General features: G+C 38.3%; 1 protein-coding gene across 4 annotated transcripts in view; it reads left to right on the forward strand.

The window, feature by feature from the left end:
* Positions 1 to 22,883, forward strand: part of TTC39B (tetratricopeptide repeat domain 39B) — a 143,768-nt gene extending 120,885 nt beyond the window's left edge. For all 4 annotated transcript variants that reach the window (XM_050759579.1, XM_050759582.1, XM_050759581.1 and 1 more), the window contains 10 exons: positions 140 to 248; positions 1,000 to 1,067; positions 1,159 to 1,218; positions 1,954 to 2,115; positions 3,050 to 3,141; positions 4,677 to 4,803; positions 7,691 to 7,799; positions 11,951 to 12,068; positions 14,967 to 15,083; positions 19,120 to 22,883. In XM_050759579.1, the coding sequence (XP_050615536.1) occupies positions 140 to 248; positions 1,000 to 1,067; positions 1,159 to 1,218; positions 1,954 to 2,115; positions 3,050 to 3,141; positions 4,677 to 4,803; positions 7,691 to 7,799; positions 11,951 to 12,068; positions 14,967 to 15,083; positions 19,120 to 19,210 (1,053 nt within the window). In that variant the 3' untranslated portion in view covers positions 19,211 to 22,883. The remainder of the gene's footprint in view (positions 1 to 139; positions 249 to 999; positions 1,068 to 1,158; positions 1,219 to 1,953; positions 2,116 to 3,049; positions 3,142 to 4,676; positions 4,804 to 7,690; positions 7,800 to 11,950; positions 12,069 to 14,966; positions 15,084 to 19,119) is intronic.
* The last annotated feature ends 934 nt before the right edge of the window (positions 22,884 to 23,817 follow it).

A 23,817-nucleotide genomic window follows, 5' to 3' on the forward strand; every position in this document is an offset into this window, starting at 1 on the left:
ACGAAAAGCCCAGACTTCACCACAGCATAATATGTGAAATCTGTACTTGTAACCCCTCGATATATAAAAATGTTTAAAAAGTTTCTGAATATGATTTTCTAGCCGTGTTCTCTTTCTAAAATGCATTTAATTCCCATAGGAGTTGGGCCTCCTGCAGTTACGCGAAGGTGCCTCAGGAAAAAGCATGAGGTCTGCACTGTGCTGCTTAACCATCTTAGCTTTTCATACTTACATCTCCCTAATACTTGGTAAGATCTGGATTAGGTTGTTTCATTGAACATTGATTATCTTGGCCAGACATGGTGGGTTACACCTGTAATCCCAGCTACTTGGGAGGCTGAGGTGGGAGGATCGGTCGAACCCAGGAGTTTGAGGCTGCAGTGAGCTATGATCACGTCACTGCACTGGATCCAGCCTGGGCAACAGAGTGAGATCCTGTCTCCAAATTAAAAAACAAAACAAAAAGTTGATTATTTTTAATCTGAGTAAGTAAAAGTTTAGAAAGATCAACAAAAGCTAGTAGTTCATATCTGCTTACTTATTTTTTGTTTTTTTGAATAAAGGTAGAAAATAGTGTCCTTTGTCATAGTGACATTTAGCAGAGGGAGTAGGGTAGTTTCTTTCATTAAATAATTTTCATCTGTTCTCAGCTAAAATTTCTATATTAAGGTGATCTATTTTATTCTATATTAGATTTCTTTGCAGAAAATGAAATTTTGGGCTAAATAAGTTAATATTGCTATTAAAACCAGAAATTCCAATTAGGAATCTGAGACAGCCACCTGCATTCTTAAGAATTAGTGTGTCCTAGAGTTTCTTAAACTAAAGTTATAGGTGAGACTGGTCTTTATTTTATTCCCCAGTTATAAAAGTGATGAAATAATAGTTTTCATCTTTTCCATGAGTAGGTCTTTACTGTATGTTAATGAAGTTTGGAGAGTTAGTTATAAATATCCCCATGCCTTATGAAGACTGAGGTTTTTCCTGTTAAATTTCTAGGTACAGGAGAAGTGAATGTTGCCGAAGCAGAGCGTCTCCTGGCACCCTTCCTCCAGCAGTTTCCAAATGTACGCTTAGTATTTCAAAGTGTATGTTTCAACCATAATTAATCAGCCTGTGTTGACTGTTGAACAGTGTGTTTTCTTCCTTGCTCTGCAGGGCTCACTCGTGTTGTTTTATCATGCCCGAATAGAGTTGCTGAAAGGGAATCTTGAAGAGGTAATTTATTAGGTGGGAGTTATTTGGGGGAGTTGTCTGTATGGTGGAGCTGTGACCTACTCATTCAACAAAAGTAAACTTAGCTATATGGACTAGACAAAAATAAAGAAAAAAACAATGTAAGTAAAAAGCCAAAACTTTAACTTGTATATACATTCTATTGTATAAAATCTATGCAGTGGATTACTGAATGTAGTCTACATTTATACACAGAGTACATTAAGCACTTTAGGGTAGTATATACCAAATAATAAGCTCAGGGATTTTCAAGAAACTGTGACTGTTACCAATTTCTGCATTATACACTGACTTTGGAATCTAGCCCCTGCATGATATGCAAGTCTACTACATGTAGGCCCCTTATCAAAGGAAATTATTCACCAATTCCCTCAAAAAAGGAAGTGTCGGGGTCAGAAGTAGAAAAGTAAGGAGCCATTTATGGATATACATTCACAAACCATTTTTTCCACACAAATGGGATCAAACATGTATTTTTCTGTGATTGGAACCTCCCCACTCCCACATTACAGTGTCAAGGCCCCTCACAAAATTAAAGAAAGAGGCAGAACTTAACTGTATCATTGCCTGTAAGGAAAAGAACATAACATCATATTGAGAGGTTGAATGAGTGATAATTTTGTCCTTTTTGTACTAAGTGTTTTATGTATTTTCCCATTAGGTTATTATCTCCTTGTCTAATATCTGGATGATCAACTTCATGCAATTGATTTACAGGCACAAGAAGTATTTCGAAAATGTGTTTCAGTTCAAGAAGAATGGAAACAGTTTCACCATCTCTGCTACTGGGAGCTAATGTGGATTAATGTTTTCCAACAAAACTGGATGCAGGCATATTACTATTCAGATCTGCTTTGCAAAGAGAGTAAATGGTCCAAGGTAAAGTGCAATACTTTCATTAATGTCATCTGTTTGCTAATATGTGGCCAGGAAGATTTTCATTTAGGACTGTTTGCTCGGTAGTATGGTACCACAGTGTTTTCTCAACTTAGAGATTCACAAAAGGAGGAAATGTGCCTTAAGTACCCACTGTTTATAGGTACTGTCCTCAGCATTACATGCTTTAAAAGCCATCCACAGTTCTTTTCAGGGCCAAATACGATGGCCCATACCTATAATCCCAGCCCTTTGGGAGGCTAAGGCAGGAAGATGGCTTGAGGCCAGGAGTTTGATACTAGCCAGGGCAACATAGTGTGATTTTTATCTCTGCAAAAAATAAAAACCTTAGCCAGGCATGGTGGTACATGTCTAGAGTCCCTTCTACGTGGGAGGCTGAGGCAGGAGGATAGCTTGAGTCGAAGAGTTTGAGGCTACAGTGAGCTATGATCACACCACTGCACTCCAGCCTGGTGACAGAGTGAGACCCTGTCCCAAACAATAACAAAGTTATTTGAAACGTGAGGTTTTATCTCTGAAAATGAGCTGAACTTATGAAGTTATGAAACCTTAATCATCTTGATAATTTTTGTAGACTTCCCAGTGCCCTGATGCCCAGGCTTTTCGGGATAATGAAAATTAATTCTGATCCACTTATGAGAAGTTGGGGGGCAATGAGATAATTTTTTATTGTTCATTCTGTCCGCTTTCTCACCTATGAATGCTGTAGTTGTATAATAGAAAAATCGTCTAAATTATTGATAATTGAAAAGAGTTGTTCTCATTTTGAACAGGGATTATAAGATTTCATTTCCTCTGATTTCTTTAATGCCTGTTAATATTATATCTGGAAGGCTTGTAGGTCATTTCTGATTTGAAAGGTAGAAATGTTATGTACCTAGGGATGTTCTGTAATAAGCTCCTTCTTTTTCTCAAGGCAACTTACGTGTTCTTGAAAGCGGCAATTTTGAGTATGCTTCCAGAGGAGGATGTAGTAGCAACTAATGAGAATGTGGTAACTTTATTCAGGTATGTGAGACACTATTTCTATAACAAAGGCCCTGAGGGTATAAAGGGGCAAAATCTCATCTCTACTAAAAATACAAAAAATTAGCTGGGCATGGTGGCATGTGCTTGTAGTCCCAGCTACTTGGGAAGCTTAGGTGGGAGGATTGCTTGAGCCTGGGAGGTAGAGGTTGCAGTGAGCTGAAATAACGCCACTGCACTGCAGCCTGGGCGACAGGCAGAGTGAGACCCTGTCTCCAAAAAAAAAAAAAAAAACTGACCATGTATATTAACTGTAGCATCAACATCAACATTAGTAAAAGCCATGGCATGATAAATGTCACCTTTTACTGTAAAGTTCATTTCCTCATTTTACAGAAACAACAATTAATGGAAGGGAGTATTAAGATACATTAAAATCTTTTAAATCTCCTTCTCTTTCTTCCAATGCAGATTAAGTTTTCTCCGTATCAAAACAATTTGTGTGAAAGATGTAATCATTTTTATTTTCAGAAGAAAGCTTTGAGATCTTGCTCTGTCGTAGCTTCTATGTCGTCGGGATAATGAGAGTTCTAACAATGAATGGTCTCTTCATAAAAATGCTGTTACCTTTCAACTATAAGGGTTCCTGTCTGAGACATACTTCTGACCCCTTCCTCTGACTCCCACCTCACATTTCCACTGTCTTTTCCACTGATGGTAATGAACATAGTGATGGTACACTAGTTTAAAATCCATAGCTCCATATTGTGCCCACAAGTAACCTAACACAAGCTTACCTCATATTGGAGGCATGTTATTTCATGTTAATTTTTCTTTCAGTGAAGTAATTATTTCCTTGAATTCTTTCTCAGCAACTTGTTTGATGCATTCATAGAATTTTGCATAAGAAAGTGCTCGCAGGAACATGTAGTTTCCCCATCTTACTCTCATTTTTACCTGCTTATGAATTTCATGATTGGAATTCTGTAGAATTTTTAAAAGGAAGTTTGTAAACAGGGTACATGTCCTAAGCTGATTATTTCCTAAACAACCTGTACCTGGGAAACATTTTCTTAAATTATGTATTAACTGATTGCTATCTTTTGGGCCATATTATTTTATAGATCTGTGTAATACTTGCAAGTAAGAATAGGCGATATACCAGTGTACCGTCTTCTCTCTCCCTGAGTATCCACAACATAAGTAAATACTTTGGACTCTTTCCTGCTTACTCGTAGAAATCGCCAGTTGTATACCTAGATTTCCTGGACTGTGTTTGATAGATTTAAGACATTAGCTAAGTTGACTGGAAAGAAATATGTGTCAATCAGTGGTTCTCAATCTTGAGTGTGCCTCAGAATCACCTGGAGGGCTTATCAAAATCTAGATTGCTCTGCCCCAGCCCTGGAGTTGCTGATTCAGTAGGTCTAGAGTAGGGCCTGAAAATTGGCATTTCAAATAGGTTCCCAGGTGATGCTGCTGCTGGTGGTCTGTGAAGTTCACTGTGAAAACTACAGGTATAAATAACGTATGTGTTGCCATGACCTTTCTCTGGGGTGGGCTGGGGCTCTTCACAGACAGGTGGACAGCTTGAAGCAGAGAATTGCCGGGAAATCTCTCCCTACTGAGAAGTTTGCTGTGAGGAAGGCTCGGCGTTACTCCGCCTCCTTGCCTGCACCTGTGAAGCTCATCTTACCTGCCCTGGTATCTGCTTTTATTTTATTTACTTTTCATGTACTAGAAGTAAATTATCTAGTTACAGCAGCAGGGAGCATATCTAAATTTGGTTATGAAGTTTAGCTCACTTAAAAACCATTTTAAGTTTTGTTGTAAGTTGAACATTTCTAAATAACATTTCTAAATAAGTAATTAATAAATAAAAACTGTAGCTAATGGTTTTTGACTAGTTAGTATGCTCCAGGCATTAGGATAAAGGCTACTAAAAACATATCATTTAATTCTTACAACTTTTTGAGTATAGTTAACTCTTAACCACATTTTTTAGATAAAGAAATTTAGATAGAAGTTGATTCCATTGAAGTTGAATTGAATTCTAATGCAAGCCACATTATGTAATTTTACCTTTTCTAATAGCCACATTAAAAAAGTAAGAGGAAATAGAAATGAATTTCAAGAATATATTTTGTTTAACCCAGTATATGCAAAATTTTGTCATTTCAACTTGTAATTGGTAGAAGCTTATCCATGAGATACATACATACTTTCATATTGAACCAAGTCTTAAAAATTTAGTGTGTCTTTTACACTTAGAGGACATCTTAGTCTGGGCTAGCCGTATTTCCAGTGCTCAAGAGCCATAACTGGCTGCTGGCTGTTGTATTCTAGCTCCAGCTCACATTCTAAAACTTTATGCCATTTAGGCAAGGCTTCTGTGAAAAACACAATTTCAACTTAAATTTTCTTAATGAAGTCTTCTTCAAAAAATACTGAATATATCAAGTTACTATGACTCTTCTGGTGCTTTAGTGTTTGTATAGATCGTCAGCACAGGAAAGCTGTTCATTGTAAGCTGATGTCTGTGGTCCTCCACTGTGGGGTTTCCTGAGTTTTTTGTTTTTTGTTTTTTTTAATTCAAAGTTTATTTCATTATTCCTCTTTGACAGTTATTTAGATTTTTCCAGTTTTTGTAATTATACACTACAATGAATATCCTTTTTGTATGTGTGCATATAATTATCTGTGAAGGATTTTTTTAAAATGGAATTCCTGGCTCAAGGGAATATATACATTTAATGTTTTGGTAGATAGTGTTAAATTTCCCTCAAAAAAAGCTCTACCAATTTAAATAAGTACTGACAGTATTTTGCCATTTTAATTTGCATTTCCTTGTGGATGTGGTGGAGCATCTTTTCATGTGTTTCTTCATTTTTATTTTTTCTTTTGTGAATTGTTGTTCATATTCTTCCCTAATTTTTCATTGGGTTGTTGATTGTTTTCTTAGTGACTTATGGGAGCCCTTTATACATCCTATGAGAAAGAACAATGCAGCCTCGCCCTGACGGGTCAGACAGGAGTTACCCGGCGCCTAGCACCTAGGTCCAGGTGTTTCCTACCTAACACAAACTCAGAGAACTTCAGCATCACACAGGGACATTCTGTGATTGTGATGGAGCAAGACAAAAATATGACCACTCCGTAATCATGTCTGAGCACAAATAAAAACCAGAACACTGCGTAAATCCCACAAATAACCAAACATCTCCCTCTCCCAGCTCACATGAGAGCCTTCTGCTACTTAACCAGTTAGAGCCTTAGCTCCATGCCTGATTCATTTTTATTAGGTGATGTGCACTGGGAAGGTTTTTCTGTCTCACAGAACTCTACTGAAAATTTTCTAGACTGTCATCATTCTTTGCCTTAGTACTTAGATACCAGTGTGTATGTAATTGTATCCTGCTTTGACTGTTAAGAACCATAGGGAAGATTAACTCACTGCACTTCTTTCTCCGGGTCTATGGATGTAGAATGTATAGGAAATTGGCTTGAAATGTTAGTACTGGGATTTTTATTTTTATTTTTTTTGTACCTAGGAATTTTACCAAAAGCCTGTTTTTCATAAAGTCTCAGATATGAGCTTGCCTCCTTCCGATAAAAAGATTTCATCCATAAAAGGAATTTTTAAAAGATCATCATCAGTTTAAAAAATACTCTGTTATTGAATTGACCTCTTACTTTATTAGCAACAAGAAGTTGTTACATGTAAAACTGAATGAAGGTAGAGTGTCATGATCTTAGTTTTGGGTGCCATAAGGTAAAGATACCTTTGCCGCCCTTCTACTTGAATGTGGTGTTCTCATTTCCACTACTTCCTGCTAAGAGGCTTTTCAAGCAGTGTTTTTATCATATCTTAAAATTTATTTCCAAGAAGATACTAATTACCCTGCTTACTTCATACCCTTAAAAATATTAACTGCACTATCAGGAACATTAGAAAAATATTTTCAAGCAAAAGCACATTTGCTTTTGATCCAAAAAAATTCTCATCTGGTAGCCCATTAAATATAATATGTAATGAGAAATCATTAGTTTACATTTTAGGAGCTGTCATTCAGCCATATGGCTTTTAAATGAATATGTTTTCTGCATATTGGATTACATTACTGGACCATGTTTCTAATGGTATAAAAGATCCTAAGCCCAGTAAAATATTCCAATGTTTATATCCAGTGATATTCTTGGAAACATTTTATGTAAACAACTGGCAGACACTTACAAATATTTTTCTTTACTTAAAAGTAACAACAAAAGTTTACATTAAACAGAATTATTCATGGTATCGGTTTAAAATATTTATTTCTGTATCTGTATTCTATTACCTTCCAAAAGAATTAAATGCTTATAGATATTTAATAAATATTTGTTATATGAATGAGTAAATTAAATTTTTGGTAAAAACATATATACTGAATTACTTCACAGTATAAAAGGCAAAAACAAAGGAAAATTATCTGTAAATATTGTCTTGAGGTTCCTAGAAACCAAGGCAAAACACATGAACATTGTTTGGGGATCATAAAGGACATTGAATAACCTCATATAACTGCAAATGGTTTTCATTTTTCCTCATTAGGAAATGATGTATGTCTGGAATGGTTTTTCAATAGTGAGCAAAAGAAAAGACCTTTCTGAAAATCTGTTGGTAACTGTTGAAAAAGCTGAGGCAGCTTTACAAAGTCAAAGTAAGTATACACAGTAAGCACCGAGGAGCCTTTGTCTCTGCTCAGACAGAGCCCTGTCCTGTGTTTTCCCTGTGCACATCTGCCTACATTAATTTGTATACATCACAAGGACAAAGAGCTTGAGTTGCAGGGGTCTGGGTGAGGAATGACATACACTGCAACTGCATGAACCTTGGAAACATCTTGCTAAGGGAAAAAGGCCAGCTGTAAAAGACCACACATTATATGATTCCCTTTACACGATAGTCAGAATAGACAAATCTATAAAGACAGACCGCAGATGAGTGGTTGCCTAGGGATGGAGGATGGAAGGATGGAGGATGGAAGGGGTTATGATAGCTTTTTGGGGAGGGAGGTGACAGTGTTCTACAGTCGACTGTGGTGATGGCTGTACAACTCTTGTAAATATGCTAAAAACCCTTGAGTGGTATACTCTTAATAGGTGAATTGTATGGTATGTGAACTATATCTTAAAACTGTGACAAAAAAGATGAAGGGAGGAAGCCCAGCATTGGAATTTTAGAGCAGCACAAGGAAACATGCACTTCTCTCTGGGTTGAGTTTGCTGCGACTCTTTCTATTCCTCCTTATTGCTGTCTAACCGTTAGTGTGTTTCTGCAGACACAGGGAATAGTTTTGAAGGTGAAATATTATCACAATTTATTTTACCTATTACATTTGGTTGTGCTAGAGGCCACACTTCAGTTTACTGGAAGCAGCTGATGTGGTAAAAGGAGAATCAGAATCAGGCAGTCTGGGCTTATAGTCCAGCTCTGCAGCCATCGGACTTTGGGTAACACCTCTGTTTTCTTGTGAAGTGGGAGGAGTGTTGGACCAGATGCTATCCAAAGTTGTTTCCTTGCCCTGACATTTTTTGATTCTGTATTTTTAAGAGGGGTAAACAATGCCATAAGTGATAGCCTGTGTTATATTTCTTTTCAATGCCAAGTCACTTAGGTATTATCCCAAGAGAAATGGTCTTTTGTAATATTCTAACCACATAAGTAAAATGAGAACTTCTGTGATGATAAACATGATAAAGGGCATAGAAATTCAGGAATGGTGGGGAAAAATTTTAACAGTTACCTCATTTTTCTTAACTGGAAAAAGATGGGCACTCCAGGAGCCCAGCTCCTGTCTATTTGAGCAAGCTCTTCACCGCCCCCAAGCCCCCATTTGTTGGGGGCAAAATTCGAGGGGAAATATATTTTATCAGACTATGCCAGTAAAATGCCGTGGAAATGTAGAAAACCGAGTCACTCCCCTCCACCCATTCCGTTTTCTCTTAATGACATGCTGAGATGATAGGCTTTAGAGATATTTAAGCAGGGCAGGAGGGAGCTGAGACAGACAGACAGACATGCCGTACTTACCCACAGTTTTGGCTTTGTGTGTCTCTCTCTGGGTGAAATAATTAGTTCGTTTTCTGAAGATCACCTTTGCCAGATATTGCATGTGAAACTTATGACCTCTTCTAGGAGTCGTTTTATGCAAGAAGATTATCTCCTGCTCTCCTTGCCACCTTGAACTGTTAGGACAGTTTAGTAATTAAGCTCCTATCCTTCAGAGCAGGGAAGAAAAAGTCCATAATTGGAAAATGGAGAGAAGTTGGAAAATGGAGAGAAGTTGTAAACCCGAGGTTACATCATCTTCCACCCCATCCCCCACCCCCATTATTAGAAACTGGCTGTGTATTGGCTTCTCCTAGCTTTGCAAGTGTGTCTGAAGTAAAAGATGGTAGAGGATACAACTGATCTTCTACTCTGCAATGCTCTGGCCGTAGTTATTAAATGCTGGCTGCTGATCCAAAAGATAGAACTTTGAAGACAGAACAGAATTTGGTGACGTCCCTGGAGTCGGCATTTGGTATTAATTCCAATAGTATTTCATTTGAAATCTTAACTACATTCAGCATGTAACCAGAAGTTCCACTTTGACTAATTTGCTTAATGAAATTATATAGCAAACATTATGAGAGTTATGTAAAAGGGAAAGTGATACTGACTTTATGATTTTTTACTTTCTAAATCTTTTTTCAGATTTTTCTCTTGGGGGCATTTCAGCTAGCTTCTAAAAATTTCAGCATAGATACTTTTTGTAGTTTGGGGTTCAAACTTCCCTATTTCTCAGCCTATCTACCATAAAAGTTCAGCAGATCTTTTGTGATAAAATTGTGCTCTACTAGCTTTATCATGTAATTTTCTTTGAATGTTAAATGGAAACATATTACATGTGCGTTATGTGTTGAAAAATGTTCATCTATGAACACATTCATGAGGTTGAAAATCATGACAAAGCATTTATACTTCAAGGGAAAATAATCATCTGCTAGATAATGGTTTGTAGTCAGAGGAAATAATGATTTTGCCATCTGAGATTTTTGGAGGAATATGGTATTTTTGAACCCACGTGCCATATGCCTAACTCAAGTTCATCATAGAAGTTACAGGTGGCTTTACTGGTATTTTAACTTCCCATGATGTTATGTCTGTTCCTCAACAAAATCATCATTCACAGAGCACCAGAATGTTGTCATAACACAAACTGTCGATACAATGCTACAGGAAACTCAGTAGAATGCACAAAAATGATACTACAAGCTAGCATCCAATATGGACCCTTTGATTTTGGTTCTAGGTCCTAAAAGATATTACTTCTTGAATGTCTATTTTAACATCCATGATTAAAAGCAATGGATAGAATTTTATTTTGGTAGAAAAATGATTCTAATTAATAATAGAAAAGGTAATGTGTTATTGATACCTGTATTTTCTGGGTGAATGACCTATCAGAGCTTGAAAGTTAGAGGTGAATATTCAGTTTTCAGCACCTAGAAGTAACCCCCTCTCGTTGGTTAAGTAGCATCGTTAATCTCCATAGACAAGTGGTTTACCATCTAAACTGCCAGCATGTGTTAATAATGATTTCTGAGGTTTGTGCTGAAAGCAGGAGGATTTCAATAGGAGCGACTCCCAAGGCCTCGTGTGTTCCCTTTACTGCCGTCCTCTCTACTGTCACAGCCTGAAATGTGTAAATTGTCAGTCTGTCTTGGAATAATGTTGTACTTGCCTGTAACTTGCAAGAAAATTTCAAAAGTGTAAGTGTGGAATGGCTACCTTTGTCAGATAGATGTCACACATAATATGGTTCCTTCTGTTTAACAGACATTTGCCTTGGGCTGTAGAATGCAGAGAGCATTTTCAAAAGGGAAAAAGTGGTGAAAAAATCCTTGACATTTTCCTCAAGCAGTTAGAAGTCTGTGGAGATTTTAGGTGTCTTTCATGTACTTCAGAACCATTTTGTTTAATCTTATGGCATAATTTCCCCCAAAAAGAACACAACCTGGGAGAATTGATAAGTAGTAAACATAATGATCTGGAGAGGGTATTCTACTTCCTGAATTTTTAGTGGGGATATGGCCATCTGCTTCTCCATATGGAAGTGTTATCCACTGCTGTATTGAAGCCAACACAGAAGCCAAACAACAGGAGGAGGCAGCCTTCTTGTTCCTCATGTCTTTACCTTTGATAGGATTAATAAAACTGTTACTTTATTTAGAGTTCAGATTTCTGGTTGTGGTATCTAAGGTCACAAAGCTCAGAGTGTGACCACCTGAAGAATATTTTAAAGTGGATAGAGTGAACTCCTTAATAAAGTGGTATTCTTTTATAGTAAATTCAGCATTGTAGGAATGTATGTATATATCAGATGGGGTCTTGCTCTTTCACCCAGACTGCAGTGCAGTGATGCCATCATAGCTCACTGCAGCCTCGAACTGCTGGGCTCAAGTGATCTTGCTGCCTCAGTCTCTGAGTAGGTGGGACTACAGGCGCATGCCACCATGCCCAGTAATTAAAAAAACTTTTTTTGTACAGATGGGGTCTCATTGTATTGCCCAGGCTGATCCTGAACTCCTGGGCTCAAGTGAGCCTCCCACCTTGACCTCCCAAAGCATTGGGACTACAGATGTGAACCACTGTGCCCAGCTCTTTTCATTTAAAATAATTTCATTGTATTTTATTTAGTGAGGCATAACAAATGCTAAAAAATATTTTCCTTATTTTTAAATGATCCTTCTGAAACTTTATTCTTTCTCTTAAGATCTTAAAAAGTATTTTTATTTGTGTGTTTCCTTTGTTTTTTGTTTTAAGATTTTAACAGCTTCTCTGTGGATGACGAGTGCTTAGTGAAGTTACTTAAAGGATGTTGCCTCAAGAACTTACAGCGGCCCTTGCAAGCTGAACTATGTTACAATCATGTTGTGGAAAGGTAAGACCAAACAATAAAACCAACCCAAGTGCAAATTGTGGTTTTTGGGGAATTGCTGTGAGAAAGTGATACAAAATGCTTTTATCTCTTACTGCTAAACTCTTACTTGGTGTTACCAGAAAGAAAATCCAGTAGTGTTTTGTTGTTGCTTTTGTTCCTCATGAACAAAATTATGGTCTAGGTGGAACATGGCTTTATGTATTTCTACTTGGTGTTTAAAGATGACTCACAAAAACTGTATTTATAGCTCAACTAACAGGTGTCTAGCCAAGCTCTGGCAGCATCATACTGAACCTCTGCTACTCATTAATTTTTTTATTTTTTACATACTTCTTTAGTTTTTTTTTTCCTTTTCTTTTCCTTTTTTTTTCTTTTTTTTAAAAGAGATGGGGGACTTTCCTTGCTGCCCAGACTGGAGTACAAGTAGTACAATCATGGCTCACTGCAGCCTGGAACTCCTGGGCTTAAGAGATACTCCCAGCTTAGCCTCTTGAGTAGCTGGGACTGCAAGTGTGTGCTACTATGCCTGGCTTCCGGTACTAATTTAATTCATGCATTTGTTTGCCCATTCATTTATTCCACGGATATTTGAGCACCCACTGTGTACCAAAGACTGTGCTGGATTCTAGGGATTCAGAGCTGAGTAAACAGACTTGCCATCACCGTGATAATAATGTGGCAGGAAAGAGAGGCATGTGATGAGCACTCTGTCTCTCTTTTGGCAAGGGGCAGTTCTTCTGTATATAATTGAGTTTTGTTCTGGTTTTATTCCACACCAGTAGCATTGATGATGATGTCCTGCTCCATTACTAACCATAGAGTTGAATCAAGGTTCTGATCCCTGGCCCTTTTCTCTGTATCACAAAGGCAGTATCTACAGGGGCCAGACATGTAACCTGACTTTATCAGGCCAGCCGAGTGGCAGCAGGAATAGGATTGGTAGGCTCTGTAGGTTAGGGTGTTTTCTCTGAAGGGTGTAGCCACACTCCTCAGCTCTATTTGATTATTGCTCTGCACAGTGTGGGCCCAATAGCAATAATCCCTACCATTTTTCATGAAAAGCCTGGAATCTGGATTTTATGTAAAATCACCTGATTTTAAAATATTGCCTCAAATTTTTTGAAAATATTCTGCAAGCCAGAGCAACCTCAGCCATAGACTGCTGGTCTATGTGCTCTGTGTCACGTGCTCTGTGTCACGTGCCTTTCCGTCCATGGCCACCTGATCCCCTTATTCCTGACAGTATTGATGCGAATATAGGAGGACTGGTGCCCCTATAAGAATAAAGACAAAATACTTCCCAAATGTACCTTCTTTAGTAATATTCTGTAATTAGTAAACATGTTAAAGAAGTATCCGTGGAATTCTATTTTATTAGTGTTTCTATAAGGATTAAAAGGATGATCAAAAGGATGACCTATTGTGCTGTTTTTTTGTCTGTGAATCTCATAGTGAATTGTTTGCTTATGTGCTTTATAATTTTGGATTGTGAACTCACCTTCATTGGAGTTTTTTTTTTTTTTTTTTGAGACGGAGTCTTGTTCTGTTGCCCAGGCTGGAGTGCAGTGGCCAGATCTCGGCTCACTGCAAGCTCTGCCTCCTGGGTTTATGCCATTCTCCTGCCTCAGCCTCCCGAGTAGCTGGGACTACAGGCGCCCCCCACCTTGCCTGACTAGTTTTTTGTATTTTTTAGTAGAGACGGGGTTTCACCGGGTTAGCCAGGATGGTCTCGATCTTCTGACCTCATGATCCGACCGTCTCGGCCTCCCAAAGTGCTGGGATTACAGGCTTGAGCCACCGCGCCCGGCCTTCATTGGAGTTTTATCTTGAGATTACTATGAGGCTATATTGAGGAAGAGTTGCTCTACAGTGATTTTGCATTTTATTTCTGTCAGGTACCCTAAAGGTTTTTTCTGCCCAGGGCCTCTTTCATGTTAATTTCATTGCTTACTTCTTGGATCATTTAGACAATATAAATTTGAATTGCACATTCAATGTGGGCATGCCTATTGGTTATTAATTTCCTAAAGAATTGTTTTTTCTTCTCATCAAAAGTGCTGGCCAAGGAGACAACTGTCTTTGTCTTTCTCGTTTGCCAGTGAGTGGGTTTGTTCTAACCTGCCTTTCTCTTAAGGAGTAGTCCTGTAAGGATCCCAGCTTTAAACAGAGGTCTCAGTTTCAGCTCCCTGCTTTCTGAGGGCCTAAGGCCTCATCTCCTGCATGGACATTAGGATACAAAGCCCTTGACTCAGATGGAGGCAGACCACAGGGCTTATTCAGCATCGTCCCACATATGAAGAGTCTCACTTTTTCAATTCTAGCTGTTTTCGACACTTGAGGGTTTTTTCTTATGTTCTGGTGAGCTAAGCTATGCATTTGAAATGGTGTTAGTCATATTTTTTTTTCAGTGCTTCTAGATGTTTTATAATCAGAGAGTTCTCATAATGGTGTTGAAAACAGAAGTGTTGACCATTTCTTTATTGGCCTTTTAAAGCATTATAAGGCTTTAAAATACAAAGGGAGTTGAACCTTAGTTTAAAAATAATACAACTTTCTTATTTCTAAATGGAGTCATTTTCTGAACACATGCATATTCAGAAAGATGATCTTGCCATATCTAGGGTTAATCTTTAAAGATCTGTATGCACTGATTTACCTAAGAGACAGCAATCAACCATCAGTGCTGGGTTTACATTAAGGAATAAAAGATTAATATATGAAAAGAACATTATTTATTGCCATAGTTTAATGAATTCTATAACTATACAATGGCGGCTTTTCTATGATAATAGACTTAGTACTGCACATATTTTCTGAGGAATGGGAATAATATATATTTAGAAAAATAAGTATTTCTTGTTCTGTTAAGATTTACTTGCTTTTCCTCTGCTCTTTCAGTGAAAAGCTACTGAAGTATGACCACTACCTAGTGCCGTTCACTTTGTTTGAATTGGCATCTTTGTATAAAAGCCAGGGGGAAATTGACAAGGCCATAAAGTTCCTAGAAACTGCAAGGTAAGTGTTGAAGGCAGCTTTTCCTTGATCGTTATGGAGTCAGAGATATCAATATTGCTATAACAACAGCAGTAACATTATATACTTAAAAATTAATAATGTCAAATTAGTAATAATGCTACTTTTGCTAACATTTATGCTTATGGCTTTTGCTGTAATTGTGCTGTTTCCAACCCCCTTACTGCCTCACCCTGTGACTATTTACAGATATGATTATGGGCATCTATTTGAAAGATTTCTAACTTATTTTATTCTGTATCAGGGGTTGGCCAGCTTTTTGTGTAAATGGCTGGAGAGTAAATATTTTTAGATTTATAGCATAAAGTCTCCATTGCAACTACTCCATTATATCAAAAGAAGTCATAGAAGGTAAAATGTAAATAAATAGGTGTGTTTCGATTTGGCCCTTGGGTCCTTGTTTGCCAGCCTTCAGTGTATTCAGCCATACCTATTATTTCCTTGAAGAGCCATTGATCTTGTGAAGCTTGCACATCTTACCCAGACTCTCTCTTTTTTCTGTTTATCATGGCAGTTTCAAAGTATTTTTATCATTCTGGTAGGCAATAGCTCTTAGACCTGTGGTCATGGATCACATAGGTAAGGCAAAAACCCTGTGGCCTGTTTGCCTTGAACACTTCCTGCAGTAGAGAAAGAATGCCAGACTAGCTCTAGGTCATAAACAGTGATTTGTCCTCAAATTCAGCAATTATTCACTGAGCACCTATTATGTGTCAGACACTAGTAAAGGCTTTAGAGAGACAACTATAAACCAAGCAGGCATTGTTTCTGCTCTGTTAGCTAGAGGGAGATATTAAATAGACAAGAAAAATATCAGGGCCCGGTGCGGTGGCTCACGACTTTAATCCCAGCACTTTGAGAGGCCGAGGTGGGCAGATCACGAGGTCAGGAGATCGAGACCATCCTGGCTAACATGGTGAAACCCTGTCTCTACTAAAAATACAAAAAATTAGCCGGGCGTAGTGGCGGGCGCCTGTTGTCCCAGCTACTCAGGAGGCAGAGGCAGGAGAATGGCGTGAACCTGGGAGGCGGAGCTTGCAGTGAGTCAAGGTCACGCCATTGCACTCCAGCCTGGGCGACAGAGCGAGACTCCACCTCAAAAAGAAAAAGAAATCAGTGGTATATGTTTGCTGAGATTTGTAATATGATACATGGTGCTTGGGTGTTACTTCAGGATAGATTGATTCTGAAATATTTCCTTGAGGAAATGATATTGTAGCTGAGAGTTGCATAATTAAAGTCAGTCTTGAGATCAGTCATTAGAAGTCAACCAAGTAGGTAGGGAGCACTCCTGACAGAAGTCACAGTTAATGAACATCACGTTGAGGAGGTTGAGCCACTGGGTCAGTGATGATGCTTTTTGCTGTGCTGGGGAATACTTAGAAGAGTATATTTGGGGAGAGAACAAAACATGCTTCTGTTCAGACCATGATTCTTTAAGATGGCTATTAGGTACTCATATTAGGTAGATAGCAAGTTGGCATTCATACTTAGCATGGAGTTCAGTGGTAAGGTCAGGGCTGAATGTAGAGATTTCAGTCAACAGACAGAGATAGTGGTATTTAAAGTGATAGCACATGATGAAGTCATTTTGTGAATGTTATATAGCTAGAGAAAGAGGTCTGGGATATACCATCTTCTTAGACATTAAATGATAAGATTAAGAAGATTAAGAGAGTTAGGAAGACATCTAGGAAAACCAACCAAATAGTGTTTCAAAAAGAGGATGGTCAGTTATGAGGGCAGCAACTAAGAGCTCAAACAAGGTAAGACCAGAGAAGTGGCTGCTGAATTTGGCAGCATGAGGATCGTTGGTGACTTTGACAAGTGAGGTGACAAACAAAATGGAGTCAGCTACTTTAGGCAACTCTGTTAGGATGTTTGCTGTGAATAGAACATCGTAATGGGGCAAAAGCTTTAGGGGCATGGTAGAGCCAAGAAGGGCTTCCTTAAAATATGTATATATAGGTGATAGGAGAGCAAGTTGCTTTTAAAGTTAATTTGTTGGGCGTATGACCAATATTTCAGGTGTTAGATATAGATATCTTCAAATCCAGCTATTGGAAAATTATGGATTATAAATCCTGCTCTTCCAAATATTCATTATTTGAATATACAATGTACAATAAGGCAACTTCATAATGATAAAAATAAAAGACTAGTAACTCACTGCTATTTTATTTTATTTTATTTTATTTTATTTTTGAGACGGAGTCTTGCTCTGTTGCCCAGGCTGGAGTGCAGTGGCCGGATCTCGGCTCACTGCAAGCTCTGCCTCCCGGGTTCACGCCATTCTCCTGCCTCAGCCTCCCGAGTAGCTGGGACTACAGGCGCCCGCCACCTCGCCCTGCTAGTTTTTTTTGTATTTTTTAGTAGAGACGGGGTTTCTTTTTTTTTTTTCTTTTTCTTTTTTTTTTTCTTTCTGGAGACGGAGTCTCGCTCTGTTGCCCAGGCTGGAGTGCAGTGGCCGGATCTCGGCTCACTGCAAGCTCCGTCTCCCGGGTTCACGCCATTCTCCTGCCTCAGCCTCCCGAGTAGCTGGGACTACAGGCGCCCGCCACCTCGCCCGGCTAGTTTTTTGTATTTTTTTAGTAGAGACGGGGTTTCACTGTGTTAGCCAGGATGGTCTCGATCTCCTGACCTCGTGATCCGCCCATCTCGGCCTCCCAAAGTGCTGGGATTACAGGCTTGAGCCACTGCGCCCGGCTGTAACTCACTGCTAAAAAGCAATGAAAAGCCTCCACTAACTCAAGACAATACTGATGATTCAAACATAAAGATACTTGCCAGTAATTCCAAGACTGTCGTCTGTACTTTCCCTTTATGTATTAGGAGCTTTGCAAAGTTGCCCACATTGGTGGCCAGACATTTAGGAAAATACTCAATTCCATCCTTTGTAAACTCCAGTAAGATATTGATTTTAGTTTATGAATAATACATTTACTAACCCTCATCAAGATTACCAGTGAGTAACCCTTACACCTGTTCAAGATGAAGGGCTATAGAAATAAGTGCCACTGTGAAGAAAGCAGTTATAGCTCATCCATGGGCCAAGGCAGTATGTAAAAGGATTTCATTTTTCTGATTCTTAACAATTCTGGTAAAAGGAAGTCAACATAAATGCTCTTAGGCAGGTTTTAAATAATCTTTGGATTTCTATGTCCCCCTTTAAAGACATTGGCCTAATTATTATGTAATTATTGGCCACACTATTGATATTTACATTTGAGAATTGGAATAAGTAATTTTGATGTCATTAAGTAATTCTGCTGCCTTTGTTGCAGTTGTTTCATTTCAGTTTCTTGAGTGATTGATCATGTGATCATGCTAACCATGTTTATATGCATCTACCTTAAAATTTTCCAATTTAGGCCGGGCGCGGTGGCTCACGCCTGTAATCCCAGCACTTTGGGAGGCTGAGGCAGGCAGATCACGAGGTCAGGAGATCGAGACCATCGTGCCTAACACAGTGAAACCCTGTCTCTACTAAAAATACAAAAAAAATTAGCTGGGCATGGTGGCGGGCACCTGTAGTCCCAGCTACTCGGGAGGCTGGGGCAGGAGAATGGTGTGAACCCAGGAGGCGGAGCTTGCAGTGAGCCCAGATCGCGCCACTGCACTCCAGCCTGGGCAACAGAGCGATACTCCGTCTCAAAAAAAAAAAAAAAGAAAGAAAAGAAAAAAAAATTTTCCAATTTAAAAAAGGAAGTCTAATTATTTAGGACTAGTTCACAAAATTCATTCAGCCCTTCTCACAACCTTCTTGCTATGTTTATGAATGGTTTGGTAATTAAGCAGAACCTTGCTACTCAAAGTATGACCTTTAGATGACCACCAGGAAGCTTCTAGAAATGCAGATTATTGCAGTTCCCCCAAAACCCCCCAACAGAACCAGAATCTGTTACGCATATTAGAGTTTGAAAGTAAATAAGCAGATCACAGAGAGGAATGGGACAGTGGTGGTACCCTGGTATATAAATAAATTTTGACTATGCAATTTTATTGTTATTGTCTTCAGGAACAACTACAAAGATTACTCCTTGGAGTCCAGACTACACTTCAGAATTCAGGCAGCTCTTCACCTCTGGAGAAAACCTTCCTCAGATTGATCAGAACTTGAAGGATGGAATTTTCCCTCAATTAGCATCGGCAATCTGCTATAGATTCAACCTTATGTTAAAGTGGAAAAGTGATATTGTGAATAAGAGACAAAAAACTAATTTTATTGTCAATATTTTCTATCATCTGAGAGATTTGCTGTTGGTCTACATAATTTTTTTTCCTATGGAATGGCATTCTATATTATCTAGACAATTCTTATATTTTGCCTCCCCCAAAAGAATTTCATATTAGATTTGAATTGGGGGGTGAAGAAGTCTTTTGAAAGACTTGCAGATGCAATAGTCTAATTAGATTATTTATTTTTTTAATGTGGAAATTGATATTGTTTAGCAAATAGCTTACAAGTTGAGCCAATTTTAGATTTGTGGGTAGTTAAACTTTTGAGATATTTTGTTGCCTAGTATTTAAATTTCAGAAGATAAATAAATATCACTTACATTTAAAATAACTTAGCAGTGACCTTCAGAAGACGTCTGAAAAAGACAGTCTGGGAACATGAACACGGATGGGATGTAATGTACTTCGTGGGTTGAAGAGACCCGTATCTATAAAGGATGATCCAGTATTCAGTTAATGGTTTTTTAGTCTTCATTTGATTAAAGGTGGTGGCATTTTGGAGAGACTGATTTTGAATGTACTTAAGTCTATTATAATAACAAAATTCAAAAACCCCTGTGTATCTAATGGGAAGAAAGTGTCATATTTTAGGAATTTTTCTTAACCTTAGCAATGAGAGCCTGAAATACATACATAGATTATTTTTTCTTCTAGGAAGTAAAGTTCCTGCTGCTTTAAATGATATGTAAAATATCAATAATTTTTATACTTAAGATGTTGGTAAGACCTAGTTTTCTAACCTCTCCAGCACTGTGATGTTTCCTTGTAGATATCTGGACCTTGCTTAGTCCCTTAGTTGGGAAACAGAATCAGGGCATGGAGCAGAAAAGAACTGGACACCCCGAATGGTCCTGGTTCTGCTACCCGTTAGCGGTTAGTGAGGGGACCTTTGGGGAGTCTGCCGTGCCCTGTGTGTCACCATATTTTCTTCTTCTGTGAAATCTGTATTAAAGAACAGATGACTTTTCAAGGTCTCTTTCAGTTTTGTAACTGTGAGTCTATGTATTAGGTATTTATTTTCAACAAATGACTTTAAAATGTTGCATGCAAACCATTCCCACTTGGAGTGTTTTATTTTTCAGTCATCACCATTGTCCCCCACTCCCCACACGTATGTGTTGTGGCATCCAGAGTGAGGAAAGACAGTTCATGAGTCGATGAATCTGGGCCTTATTTCTGTTTCCATTTTGAGGAGTAACTTGTCACAGAAGCCTCTGCAGTTGAACAGAAGGAGCCACATATTGGGAGTCAGGAGTTCCTCTCTGTGGGTTAATAGTTCCATGACACGGAGTAAGTAGCTCAGCTTTTCGTGGTTCAGTTGCCGCAGTGTGGATAGCGGCATAGTGTTTGGTACTTGTGAGGGCTTAATTAGATAAAACATGTGATAGCTTTTTGTTAACTGTAAAAGGCTATACAAAAGTATGAGTTATTATAATAATTATGGTTTTTTATGCCCGGATTACAGTATCGGCACAAAAGTATTGGCTGATACTGTGGTCTGTGTTGTAAAATGAAAGAGGCGTAGAAATTCAAATACTTTGCTGTGTATTCATGTGTTTGATGTTGACAGTAGGCTACCCAGGTTAGATGAACTTGCTCCTGCGGTTCCCTGCCACATGGACCTGTATCAAGTAGTTTCCCGGCCACATGGACATGTATCAAGCAGTGTGTGGCTTGTTTTCTTCAAGGTACCAATTCTTGACTGACACTGAGGATGTGTATCCAATGAAAGATGATTAATAGAACTCAAGTCAGAGTACCACCCCTTCAGATACTATGGTGGTAGATATCAATGTGTTATTAATAATACAACTTTAGGTACAGACAAAATAGAAAATAAAATTGACTGTCATTATAATTAGTAGTGGAAAATACATTAAAAATTATTTGTGTATAGCTTTGGAAAAAGTTTATAAAGTTCTTAGAAGAGCTTTGGTAACATTATTTTTGAAAGCATACACCTACATTGTGACTGTGGGTATACTGAGCATATATTCTTACATTGTTACTGGGAGAAGCTGCAAGTCAGTGCTGCAAGTCAGTAAAAAAAATTCTCTTGGGTATAAAATGAAAGAATTTTAAGCTTAGAATGGCCATTTTTATTTTAACTCTGCATTACTAAAAAATATAAAAGAAATTCATCTCCATATAAAAATCTTTTTTGTTATTTATATTTTGTTTTATTTTTATTTCCTATTCTTTATGGAGAGTATATCCAGTGGATCTTTTAGTACTGTAATATCAAAATGCTACAAATATTTGTGTTTCCTGCTATGTTCAAGATATTGTAGTGACACCAACTTCTTGTGGCATCAGCTAATACTGCATTTTGGAGTTATTAGGGTGTTCTGTGAAGAATGAATACTGAAGTGACAGTTTTATCTAGTTTTTTCAGGGGCATTTATAATGGGGTTGGGTTGCCCATTGTGTCTGACAGTGCAGTTCCTGTACTTCCTGGCATAATTGCCTTTTTTTTTCCCTTAATGGAGAGGCAGGGTTCTGATTGGTGCTGTATAAATTTAAGTAACATTGTGCTTTGTAGGAATGGTGATGAGGAAGGCATGATTTCCCCTTGACAATGAATGAAAGGTGAACTGCATCAGCTCTTATCTGGACATATATGTTAATGTTTTCTGTGCTCCTTGATACAAGAAGTTTCCAAGTTATATAGGAAAATTAAGTCCATTGATCCTGTCTTTGTCCTCAGAAGGCAGAGATGAGACAAGTGGATAAAAGCTGTAGGAAGCTGAATTCCAGATTAATCAGTGCCAAGGAAGATTTTTCATTATCGGAAAACCCAACAGTCTAAAATCAATGACCAGTTCTTCTGCAAAGGGGTGAGTTTAAGCAGGGCTAATGTGACTGCCATTTCTGCCTGTCCTAGAAGCTTAGACTAGTTGAACTTTGAGGTCATTCTATGATTCTTCTATTAGGGCTTCAAATCAGTATCGAGTGTGTGAAGAAAAAGTGCTCCCCCCACCATTTCAAATAAAAGTGAATGTTTTCTCTTTCAAAGCTACTATTAGAGGTAGTTGTGATAGATACTAACAATCCCTGGTGTTAATACTTATGATTCCACTCCTTTATTTTATTTTATTTTACTTTAATTTTAATTTTATTTTATTTTGATGGAGTCTTGCTCTGTCACCCAGGCTGGAGTGCAGTGGCACAATCTCAGCCCACTGCAAACTCTGCCTCCCGAGTTCAGGCCATTCTCCTGCCCAGCCTGTAGCTTAGCTTAGCCAGGATGGCCTCGATCTCCTGACTTCATGATCCACTCCTTTTTAAAGTGAGTCTAGTCTGTCGATCTTCATAAATAGAAGGGTTTTTCCCCCAGCTTGGACATTAAAAATAATTTTTAAAAAGGTCTTTGTGGCCAACTGGAAAATCTTCTGGAATTATCTAATGCTTCATTCATTTTCCCCCCCTGTATTTCTGCTTTTTTTTTTTTTCTTCCTATTTATACTCTCCATATTTAGAAATCTGAAATTCAAATACATTTAGTTAAAACAAGTTAATGAAGACTCCAGTGATGTTTTAATACCCTAAGATTTTGTGATTCCTCGGGCCTGGAATGGATCTTAGAAAATTACCTCGTCCTCATGAGCCTGTAAGCCGTATTGTTTTCCCTCAGCCTTGCTCTGCCCAGTACAGTAGCCCCTTGCCACCCATGGCTGCGGAGCACCCGGAATGGCTTACAGCCCATGTGGGAATGGTGCTGAATGCTAACAGAGCATTCACTCATACGTGCTGCACTTCTTAAAGGCCTCCCAATAGCCTGCTTTCGGGAATTCTGGCTTTTACTTGCTGTCTACTATGATCACCTGATTTGTGCTTCACATACAAATCTGTGAAGTTTGCTTTTTCTATTTAAGTGCCCTTATACTTTCGTTTCATCATGTTTATCTGCAGATAATCAGTGTCATTGGCATATTTGAACATTATTCTGCCCTCCCTCCGCCAAACTCCTTATGTACTAGAATAAGAAATTTTATTTTTGAGATTATGATTTTAATTTGATTTTACAGACATTCTTTACTTTTTTACAAAGTACAGTTGTTAGAGTCATAGAAGAGTGATTCACAACTTTGAGAAGATAGATTTCATGATTAATATTTTTTTTTAGAGACAGAGTTTCGCTCTTGTTGCCCAGGCTGGAGTGCAATTGTGCGATCTCGGCTCACTGCAACCTCCGCCTTCTGGGTTCAAGCAATTCTCCTGCCCCAGCCTCCCAAGTAGCTGGGATTACAGGCATGTGCCACCATGCCCAGCTAATTTTGTATATTTAGTAGAGATGGCGTTTCTCCATGTTGGTCAGTCTGGTCTCGAATTCCCGACTTCAGGTGATCTGCCCGCCTCGGCCTCCCAAAGTGCTGGGATTACAGGTGTGAGCCATCGTGCCTGGCCCAATATTTTCTAAGATAAAATTATTCTGAGAAATCTAGTGAAACCTTTTCAATTGCTTTATTATTAATGT

The sequence above is a fragment of the Macaca thibetana genome, chromosome 15 (assembly GCF_024542745.1).
Source record: "Macaca thibetana thibetana isolate TM-01 chromosome 15, ASM2454274v1, whole genome shotgun sequence".
In the NCBI taxonomy this organism is placed as follows: Eukaryota; Metazoa; Chordata; class Mammalia; order Primates; family Cercopithecidae; genus Macaca; species Macaca thibetana.